The sequence below is a fragment of the Cyrtonyx montezumae genome, unplaced genomic scaffold (assembly GCF_038088225.1).
Source record: "Cyrtonyx montezumae isolate F1298 unplaced genomic scaffold, pur_monq_1.0 scaffold_17, whole genome shotgun sequence".
NCBI lineage: Eukaryota > Metazoa > Chordata > Aves > Galliformes > Odontophoridae > Cyrtonyx > Cyrtonyx montezumae.
In genome coordinates, this window is record NW_027071903.1 from 12,835,470 (window position 1) to 12,846,104 (window position 10,635).

Here is a 10,635-nt window from a genome sequence, read left to right on the forward strand (position 1 = left end):
CGGTGTAACGAGTTTCCCCCGGCCGGGGTCCGGGAAAGCAACCAGCCAGGAGAGTAACCCGGCGCTAAACAGATCCGGGCGATCGGATCGCAGCCGCCGATCGGCGGGGACTCGGAGCTGCCCGTACGGCCCCGATCCGCCCCCCATTCCCCGCGAGGGCTGCGGCCCCCCCGCCCCGACAGCACCCGACGACGCGGCTCCACTGTCGGAGTGCGGGGAGCACCGCGCTGCGCGCCCGTCCCACCTTCGGCAGAGGGAGGGGCGGGAGGGGAGGGAGCCGGGAGCGCAATACATCTACCGCCGCTCCGCTCCGCTCGTACCGCGCCCGCCCCGCCGCTCGGCACGCGCCGAAAGTTGAACGGCCGCTCCCGCACGGCCCCGCGCTGCCCGCGAGCTCGCGCTCGGTGCGGGGAGGGCGGGAGCGCGGAGCCCCGGCGCTGGTTGGGCCCCGCCGCGGGCCCGGGCCCGGCCCGGCCTCCTGACAACACCCCGCGAAGGAGGAGCCTCGCCGGGCCGCGCAGAAGGCGTCAGGAGCTGCGATTTCCAACTTAGCATCTTGGCAGGACCCTGCGGAAAGCGAGAGCGAGGAGGAAGGGGGAGGGAGGGGAAAAAAAAAAAAAAAAGAAGACCCCCCCCTCTTCTTCTCCCCCCCCAATCCCCCCCCCCCCACTTCGGTGCGAGGGGCAGAGACAGACAGGGGAACGCAGCACAGAGCGGGGGCAGAGCGAGCGGGAAGCGGTGCCCGGCGCGGGGCGCGGAGCGGTGCCGCTGCCCGGCTGGCGAGGGCGGCCAGCCCCGGCCCCAGCCCCAGCCCGGCCCCAGCCCAGCGCGGCGGCTCCCCCGGGCCCGCGGGTGTATGTGTGCGCGGGGCCATGTCGTATCCTCAGGGCTACTTGTATCAGCCGTCTGCCTCCTTGGCTCTCTACTCGTGCCCGGCGTACAGCACCAGCGTGATTTCCGGACCCAGGACCGATGAACTTGGGAGATCTTCTTCGGGCTCCGCTTTTTCCCCTTATGCCGGATCTACCGCCTTCACCGCCCCGTCCCCGGGTTACAACTCGCACCTCCAGTACGGCACAGACCCGGCCGCCGCCGCCGCCGCCGCCTTCACTTCCTACGTGGTAAGAGCAGCCCCGGGCAGCGGCACCGCGCCGGGCACGGCACCCAATCCCCCGGCCCCGTTTTTTGTTCCCGTTCGATTTCGGGGCTCGCGGGGACAAAAGGCGGCGCGGCCCCCGGCCCCATTGAGCTCCTCCCGCACCGCACCGCTGCGGACACGGCCCGGGGAGAGCGGCCGGGGCCGGGCCGGGCCGGGCCGGGCAGCATCGCGCGGGGCAGCGTTAGCGCCGGAGGGACCGCTCCCGTTCCCCCAAGAAGAGAAAAAAATATATCTGTTTTTGAATATATGAACGAACGATCGGAGTGTCTGAACACCGCAACCGTTTTCTTGTTGCGGTGTGAAGGGGAACGAACCGGCAGCGGCCGGCGGTGGGAGAAGTGCGGCCGGTGAGCCCGGCAACTTTCCCCGCTAATTGCGCTCCGATGGGCCCCGGGCGCTCCGCCGCCGCTCCCCGCACCCGAAATAAAGCCGGGGATCGTGCTCGGCTCCTCCGCTCCGTTCGTGCTCCAGGCGGAGTTTCCCTGACTTCTTTTCCTTTCTCTCTTTTATTTTCCATTTTTCTTTTTCCCAGCCTCTTTTTTTTTATTCCCTCTCCCGTTCGCTCTTTCCTTTTCCCTTTATTCCCGGCCCGGCAGGTTGTCCGCCGCGGCGGCAGCCCTTGGGGAACGGGGGGCAGCGGGGAGGCGCCGAGAAAGCAGCGGGGAAGGAAGGCAGCGGGGAAGGCAGCGGGAAGGCAGCGGGAAGGCAGCATCGCGCTCCCGGCTGCGGGGCAGAGGAGCGAGGTTCCCTCGAGGCCGGAGCCTTCCGGCCATTCCCGGCCCCCCACCCCCCCACCCCCCGGGCCGGAGCGGCGCTGCGGGGCGCTGCGGGGCGCGGGCAGGCCCGGCTGCCCTTGCCGTGTCATTGCCGCCCGCCGCCGCCTCGCCCCGCGCTCACGGCTGCTGTGCGCTCTCTCCGCAGGGTTCTCCCTACGAGCACCCCCCAGCCATGGCGGGGTCCTTGGGCTACCACCCGTACGCGGCGCCGCTCGGCTCCTACCCCTACGGGGACCCCGCGTACCGCAAGAACGCGACGCGGGACGCCACGGCCACGCTCAAGGCCTGGCTCAACGAGCACCGCAAGAACCCGTACCCCACCAAGGGCGAGAAGATCATGCTGGCCATCATCACCAAGATGACCCTCACCCAGGTCTCCACCTGGTTCGCCAACGCGCGGCGGCGGCTCAAGAAGGAGAACAAGATGACCTGGACCCCGCGGAACCGCAGCGAGGACGAGGAGGAGGAAGAGAACATTGATCTGGAAAAGAACGACGAGGACGAGCCGCAGAAACCGGAGGAGAAGGGGGACCCCGGCTCTCCGGACGCAGGTAGGCAGCGGGCCGTGGGGCGGAAGGGGGGAGGGGGGGACGCGCCCTCGGGGCTGCTCGGTGCGCCCGGGCGGGGGCGGCCGCGGGGCCCTCGGGCTGCCCGTCGAGCCGCCCCCCACCCCCGTCCTTTCCCCCGCAGGAGCGGCGGAGCCCAGGGCCGCGCCGGGCTGCGAGCGCCTGCAGGAGCCCCCCAGCCCGCGGGAGGCCGAGGCCGGCCTCAGCGACTCGGATTGCAAGGAGCCGCCGGAGGAGCGGCTCGACGGGCCGCCCGCGCTGCCCAAAGCGCCCGGCGCTTCCCCGCTGGGGCCGTGCCCGGGGGGCCGCGGTCCGGGCCCCGAGGAGCCCCCGCCGTTCCGGCCGCCCTCCGCCGCCGCAGGGCCGCCGCACGTCGCCGAGCCGCACCCGCTGCCGCCCGCCGCCGCCTCCGTCATCCACTCGCCGCAGCAGGCGGCCCTCGCCAAGCCCAAGCTCTGGTCGCTGGCCGAGATCGCCACCTCGGCGGACAGGGCGAGGGAGGCGGGTGGCGAGACGGCGGCCCCCGGCCCCGCCGTGCTGGGAGGCGGCGGTCCCCCGCGCCCCTCTCCGCCGCGGCCCCGCTCGCCGCCCGCGCAGTGCCCCTTCCCCAACGGGGCGGTCCTGCCGCGGCCGCTCTACTACACGGCGCCCTTCTACCCCGGCTACACGAACTACGGCTCCTTCGGGGCCCTGCACGGGCATCCCGCCGGCGGGCCCGCCGCGCCCGGCGCCGCCTTCAATGGATTAAACCAGACTGTGCTGAGCCGGGCCGAGGGGCTGGGGAAGGAGCCCAAGGCGGCCAGGAGCCAGCCCCAGGCGGAGCTCGGCAAGGACTCGCCTTACGAACTGAAGAAAGGTATGTCCAGCATTTAATGTCGGCTTCCCTCCTTCCCCCGCTGGGACTGTGCTTCGGTTCTTTTTTCTTTTTCCTTTTTTTCTTTTCTTTTTCCTTTTATTATTTTTTTTAATTTATTGAAAGAAATAAGAAATCGCCGCGGCAGTTATTTTTCCACTACCAAAAGAAACGCAAAAACGAAACAAACGGCGCTGAGAGGCCCCCCCCCTCTCCCCCCCCGCGCCCGCAGCGCTCCCCGCGGCCCCCACGGACGTTTGTACGGACCCCTCTGTATATTTAATGTAGCTTTTGTATTTAAATTGATAATACGGTATCTTTGAAGTAAATTATGAAACCGAGACACCTGTACAGGCATTAATGTTGTTTTCGTAATATAAATATATACATTTCTGTGTCTTTTTCCGAATTGTTTCATAGTTTTAAATATATATATATACAAGTTTAATTTAATTTTTTATGGCTAGTGTTTTTTTGGGATTTTTTGTTTGGTTTGGTTTTGTTTTTTTCCCTTGGGCGTGCGCTAAACTATAACGCAAAGAAAAAAAAAAAAAGCGAAGGGGGAACGGGACACACTTGTGGGTGAACACCGTTGTGAAGGGGGAGGCGGCAGGGGGCAGCCCCAGCCCCGCTGTGTTCCCGCAGCGGGCGCGGGGCCGATCCCGCACTCGGCGCTCGCTGGGCGCGGCGCGTAACCTCATTACCCGCAATCAGTGCCGCGTTTCACGCAAAGCGATCCGCTGCTCAACTTCGCTAATGAGTTCGATTTTCTGCCAGATTTCCCCTCGCTGGCGGTGCCCGGGGCCGCGGCCGCGGGGGGCAGCGCTCGGGGCCCCCTCCCGGGCCCGCGGTGCTTGCGGGCGGCGGCAGGTAGGGGTCACACTCGGCCCGGCTTTGGCTCCCGCCCGCCGTCCCGGAGCGCTCCGGGCCCCGCGGTGCTCCGGGGGCCGGGGAGGGGGGGGGGGGACAGCTCCCGGTGCCCGCGGGAGCCGAGCGTCCCGGTCCGGCGGAACGCAGCGCCGGGAGCGGGGAGGCCCCGGGCCGGGAAGGGCATTGCTTTGCGCCGCTCGGAGGGAGCTGGGGGTGTCGGGCGGAACGTTCCCAGCACGGGCAGCCCCCTCCGCTCTGTTGGCGCGGGGTTTGGTTCGGGTCCGTTTGTTGTTTTGTTTTGTTTTGTTTTCTCTGATCCGGATAATTATTTCGTGAGCCCTTCAACTTTGTCGGAGCCGTTCGGTGGCCGGAACGGGTTTTTTTTCACGCGTGTTTGCGCGTTACGGGGGTTTAGAGGGTACTTTGCGTGTCACGTCTTAACACCTGGACAGCCGAGTGGTGCGTACAATCTCGTTTGAAATCCAAAATGTTCCGACCTGAACGAGTGAACACTAAATTTTCCGGGGACAATAACACGTTCTTTTGTCCTTTTATAAATTATACAGTGATTTTTATCTCGCGCTCGGTTCCCGCACTCACAGCGTGGAGCTCCGCGCCGTTCCCACTCCGCGCAGGAGCAGCCGCGTGCCGCGGGGATGGGGCTCTGCGGGGCGGCCCCGGCTCTGCCCCGGATGGAGCTTCCCGGCGCCGAGGAACCAACAGGTTCCCAACGGGTCCGGCAGAACGGGGTTTCGTTTCTCAGCGAGCGGGGACCGACCGGGTTTAACGCCGCTCTACCTTTTCCCAGCTCCCCTCCCTGTCTCTGAGCAAACCGCTTCGCACGGCTGCTCCGGAGCCGCGCTCGTTCGGTAGCCCCGTTCCCTATAACCAGGACTGCTTTCGGTGGCTCTGTCCGCGGTCTCAGTACGGTTTTCGTTTGATACATAAATTCCGCCGGGAATTTCCCGTTTCCTTCAGGTCGCGGCCCGTCGCTCATTTAAACCGTAACAATTCCCGCTGCCCCAGCGCTGTTCCCCCCCAAGTTTTGTCCTTTCCCCGTCCCCGTGCAGCGGGGGGTGGGGGGGCCGGCGCTGCCGTTCTTACTTTCTCCTTTCTAACAGTAAGGGGGGAGGGAGCAGCCCGCCCTTTCTGCTGCGCTATGACCATTTGTTGTTCCAAAACAAAACATTTTGAGGACACTTACAATACAAATAACGGGAGCCAGCCCGGGCTCTCGGGAGCGGTCTCTGCCGGGCCGGTAGCAGCAGCAGGTGCCCGGGCACGGCCGCAGGTGGCGGCGGCTCAGTCCCCGCGGGCCCCCGACATCCCCGCGTGGGGCCGTGGGGCCGCGGAGCTGCTCTGTCCCGGCCGGGGCTCCTCGGGGAACGAACAGAGCTCCCGCCTGCGGCCGCCCCGAGAACCTCCGGCCCGGGGGTAGGGGCTGCCCCGGGGGAGCCCCGCAGGTGCCCCCGGTTGCGGCCTTTCCCGTTTATCTGCTCCACGGGCCTCCCCTCGGGCCGGCGAGAGGATCTCATAGCGGCCGCGAAGCGTCCGGGCAGCCCCGGAAAGAGGACACGGAGCGCGGGGTTGCGGGGGACGGCCGAGGGAAGGAGCGACGGAGCGCGGCGCGCAGTGCGGAGCCGCACGAAGCCGGGTTTGGCCGCGGGCAGAGCCCGGTGCGGGGCCCGAGCCCCGGGAGCTCCGCCGTCCCCGCACGGCTATTAGCCGGGACACGGCGGCCGGCCGGGAACCAGTGTCCCCGCACCCAGAACCCGCTGCCTTCCAAACCGAGCGCTGCGGTAATAATTCCCCGTCCCCCCGCCGGTTCCTTTAAGACCTGGCACAAACACATCAATGGCTCCGAAGAAGGAGCTTTGGCGGAGAGCAAGTGGCAGTTCTGAGTTTACCTTTTGTGCGCGCCTCAGATGCAATCTTAAGGCATTTTTTCCCCTCTCTTCCACAGAAAAAGAGCGTTAATCTGCCCCATCTCGGGGCCCGAGGATCGGAGTGGAGGAGACATTCACTGCGAGCACATAGGGGAATAAGGGTCTCGCTTTATTGAATCATCAAATCCCAGGAACGAAGCTCTTAGTTAATTATGGGTGCTAAAAATTCAGGCCAGCTGCTTCTTTTTACTCGGCACTGACAGAGAAAGACAAAGTCTGCGGCGAGCTCCTCCGAGGCGCTCCGCATAAATCAGCGCTCCCGGCCCGCGGGGACAGATGGCGCCTCGGCCCCGCACCGCCCGCATTCCTCCACCGCACCGCGGCGGTGCGGGAGCACCGGCCCGGCCCTGTCCGACGGCGCGGCCGCGGGAGCGGCAGAGCCCCGCGGTGCCCGAGCCCCTCTGCTCGCCGGAGGCTTCGGGCCCCAAACCGACGGGCTCCGCACGGCCGCCGGCTCGTAGCCCGGCGCTGCGCTGCCCCGTCCGTGCGGGGATCCGGCCCCGCACCTCTCCTTGCCGCCGCCGGCTTCTATTTGCTTAAAGCAAACCGCAGCCCTCTCCGCGCTCTCATGCCTGATGGATGCAAATGTAAATGCGCACTTATTTAATTGGATCGGGTCCCAAGATAAAAGAGATAAACGGCTCCCGCTCTGCCAAGTTATTTTCAGAGGCACGCGGTGGTGTGCGGAGGGAAAGTTGATGAAGAGGAGCGGCCGCCCCGCGCGGAGACGGCCCGCACCGGCCGCGGGGGGGCCCTCGGCCCCGGCCTCACCCAGCGGAGCCCCGCTCCCCCCCCCCCCCATTCCCCCACCCGACCCCGCGTGCGGGAGCGCCGCAGACGGTATTGATACCAACGTCGGGTTTGTCGCTAAAGGCCTTCCAAAACAAATTCTCCGGCTCAATGCCAACGTGTGCGTGTCGGCCGGTGACAGCTGATTAGTGAAATGATTTACGGCCAAGTTGAAAAAAAAAAAAAAAGGAATTGATACTGTCAAAGGCTGCAATTTGAAAATAATAATAATAATTAAAAAAATAGAAGAGAGAGAAGGCAGCTCGGCCTCAGGGCTTCACTGCAGCTCCAGCCCACCCCACGCCACGAGCACCTGCATCCCTCCGGGCCCCGCAGAGCCCGGCCCGGCCCCGGCCCCTCACTGCCTGCCCACGGCCTCACCTGCAGCCCCGCACCGCAGCCTTGGGCTGCCTTTTTGTTTCAAGACTTTTTTTCTGCTCATTAATTGATTAAAAAATCCCCCCTTCCCTCATTTCTCTGCAGCTCTTCTTCATAAAGAAAGCTTTTGCTCCGCAATAAAGTGAGAGACTTTGATCCCAGATCATCCTCTTAGGCCTTCCAGCTGAAATCAGTGGAGAAACTATGTGGAGTTATTGTTCGCACTTGCTGCACTTCTGATTCAGAAAGGGCTGATTTATTAGCTTGTCAAGGGAAGCATTGTTCAGGAAGGCAATCAAAAAGCACTTACCTAGCTAAACTAAAATTACTGCCTTTTCAGTGGCTAATTTGTATAACTCCCATGGAGGAACTTGGGAAGTGTTTGATGAGGCATAAAATGATGATTAATGAATTTATTGGCCTGCTGCTCATCAAATAGGAGTAGTATATCTTTCCTCTATTGGGCGTTGGGGCTAATGCTACATGGCTGTGTAAAGCAAGTCCAATATGATCTCCTTTTTAGCCCCCTTTTAACCCCTGTGACCTGAAGAATATCTCCGTGTAACAGAGGCAACATCAGGGGAGCGCGGAGACAAAGAGCCCGTTTGATAGGACGGAAAATGAGAAACGCGAGGAAAGTTGCTGCGGGGACAGATCCGCTCAGTTTTCGGCTTTCAATCACTTTGACTGCTGAAGTGGGAAGAATGTAGAAACTAGATAAGGTGAGAGAAGAGAAAAGAAAATGACAAACCAATTTTAACTTTCATAAAGGAGCCAGCCAACAGCTTCGCTGCTCCTGGGGCGGAGCGGCAGTGCGGGTAGCGCTGTGGCTCCGAGTCATCGTGCCCAGCCCAGCTCACGTCGGACACGGTGCGACTGTCCTGATCCCGTGAATGTCCTTTCCCTGCTGAAATAGCTTGGGTCCTTCTCTGAGCAGTGGTTAATAGCAGTGGCTATTGTGGGGCTGGGGCTTGGAGGGAAACAGCTTCCTTTCGCCCTTTAAAAGCCCATACTAAATCACGTGTGACTCAGTGCCCACCTGTGCGCACAGGACCGGCCCGATGCCGTATGCACTACACATTGCTGCTTTGAGCAGGGTAAGACCCCCAGAAGACCAAAAACATTGCCGACATTCTCAAAATCTTGTTAAAATACATTTGCCTGAGATTTGAAGCTAGAGATCTTCCCGGGACGGAACCAATTTAGCTCTCAGCTTCCACATACCCCTCCCTGGCTGCTCCGACACAAGGGCTGGGCCTGGGGGGGGGGCTGCAGCTTCACATCTCCTCAGCCAGACCTGTTGCCAAGGAGGCAGCTTCTCCCATCCAGTCCCAGAACTAGCAGAAAATCTCTCACCTTCTTCAAGAACGCATATTCTCTGTGAAAAGCAAATCTGGCTGTCCCATGCTAGGTAATACTGTCACTTCAAATGTTCTCGCTTGCAAAATGCAAAGTACGTAACGAATCAGAATGGATAATTTTCCAGATCTGTTAAGAAACTGTCAGTGGAGGAAATTCCTGACCAATCTTTCCAGAGCAGAGGCTGTGGGAACAAATCACAAAACTGCCCTGAGCCTACGTGTTCCTTCCCTGACTAAAGGAATGCAGCACCCACCTTATGTCCAGGAGATCAGAAAACATTTATTCTAATAGCTAGCGAACGGGTATTTGTCCGGGACGCTTCTGGGTAAAATGATCCCCTGGAAAACAATGTTTATAAACATCCCCGAGCAAACAGCCCTCTCCTGACACCAGCCTACCACCAAGGCGCTGCTCAGCAAGTTTTATCTGCAAGTCCTTGACCTGTGACTGCTTTTACAAAGGCTCTCTGTTCATTAGCAATTTCAGGTCACTTTGAGTACTTGTGTCATGAGTGCATAGCACAGCTGTAAAATACACGTATTAAGTACCAGCTGCATTAATACAGGGGCTTATTTTCCTCCGCTTGGCTCCCAAAAGCAACATGATCTTACACGTCGATGAAAAAAGACATAGTTATATTTGCATAATTACAGCAATATTGTAGGTCGTTAGTGCAACGGACCTAAGAGGCTGATTTATGATTAAATATGTATGGCTGAAAGTTGCCATGCTGGGTAGTGTGCATAGCATTAGACAATGACAGTTTTGGGGCATAATTGCTTTAATGTGGGCAATTAGTCCTAAGTGCATGTGATTTTAGTGTCTGCCCTACATTCCTCTGAATGATTACAATGATCAATACACATGATTTGTAAGTCGCTTCCTATTGATCGAATGGTAAAATGTTTGACCTTCCTTTGAGGAAGTAATTTGCTAAATTATGACACCACGTAAAGTCTTTCTTGGTTCAGAGGTGAGGGGTAATGGTGCTCAGAATAAAAAAAAAAAAAAAAAAGAAAAAAAAGAGAAAAGAAACTTTCCTCCCTTTTCCCTGAAGGTCTCCGCAACGTCCCTGCCCACTTGCTGACTTCACCTGCGCAGGGAGGGGCCTGGCACATCCCTCCTGGAAATTAACAGGGGAAAAAAGATTGGATTGCACACTCACTCCATCTCTGCAAGAAACTCTCCTGAACGAACTCGATCTGTTTACACCCCGATGCCAAACCACCAGGAAGCTCTGACCACAAGGTCTCGGCTGTTTGCGAGCTGCTGGGGAAAAAAACGTGCGGCAGCAAAGCTGGGGAAGAGGAGCACCATGCGAGAGCTGGGACACGTGGCAGGGCTTCCCGGGCTGCCTGCCAGCCTGTGCCTTGCTGCGCACATGGCGCAGAATAGCCCTTGCTGTATCACATTAGCAGGTATGAAAAGGAAAACAACAAAGAGCCCGTGAAACTGTGTTAGCTGGCGAGCAGAGACTTTGTTCTGGTGAGACGCTTCCGCCTGGTAGAAGTGCCTGAGTGAGCAGGTAGCAAAGGGGATCAAACTGAGGAGGTGCAGTGTGCTGAGATGGAGGTGCAGTGCTTATGTGGGGGGGGGGGGGGGGAGAGGAGATTCTGGTCAAGCCCTGGGTGCCCAGGCACATCAGCACGCAGCAGGGGGATGGAGTTCTGTCCCTGATGGCTTAGCTGGGAGGAGCTCGTTCCCTGCCACCCAAGCCCTACTGCTGGGAATGTAGGGCTGGATGGAGAAATGTTCATGTGGTGGCACTGCCCTGCAAAGGGAGCCAGCAGGGGAAGGCCAGCTAACTCCTCTCACCTCCCTGGCAGATCCAAACATCATCTGTATTAATAGCACAGTTCTCACCAAATTTCCTTTTTTCTTAATGTACTGTGCAATACAAGCCCTGACCTTGAACTGGGAATCAAGCTGTTGGATA

General features: G+C 60.4%; 1 protein-coding gene across 1 annotated transcript; it reads left to right on the plus strand.

Moving 5' to 3' along the window:
* Positions 1-795: 795 nt before the first annotated feature.
* Positions 796-3,752, plus strand: IRX5 (iroquois homeobox 5). Its single transcript, XM_065733277.1, has 3 exons — positions 796-1,121; positions 2,081-2,486; positions 2,626-3,752. Exons 1-3 carry the CDS (start codon positions 873-875, stop codon positions 3,372-3,374), a joined length of 1,404 nt encoding a protein of 467 aa, XP_065589349.1. The 5' UTR covers positions 796-872; the 3' UTR covers positions 3,375-3,752.
* Positions 3,753-10,635: the final 6,883 nt, after the last annotated feature.

Excerpts from the sequence above, each read along its gene's own strand:
- IRX5 (XM_065733277.1), top strand. The coding sequence starts at position 873 with ATGTCGTATCCTCAGGGCTACTTGTATCAGCCGTCTGCCTCCTTGGCT. Across the intron at positions 1,122-2,080 it reads CCGCCTTCACTTCCTACGTG|GGTTCTCCCTACGAGCACCC; the intron begins GTAAGAGCAGCC and ends CTCTCTCCGCAG. Across the intron at positions 2,487-2,625 it reads CCCCGGCTCTCCGGACGCAG|GAGCGGCGGAGCCCAGGGCC; the intron begins GTAGGCAGCGGG and ends TTTCCCCCGCAG.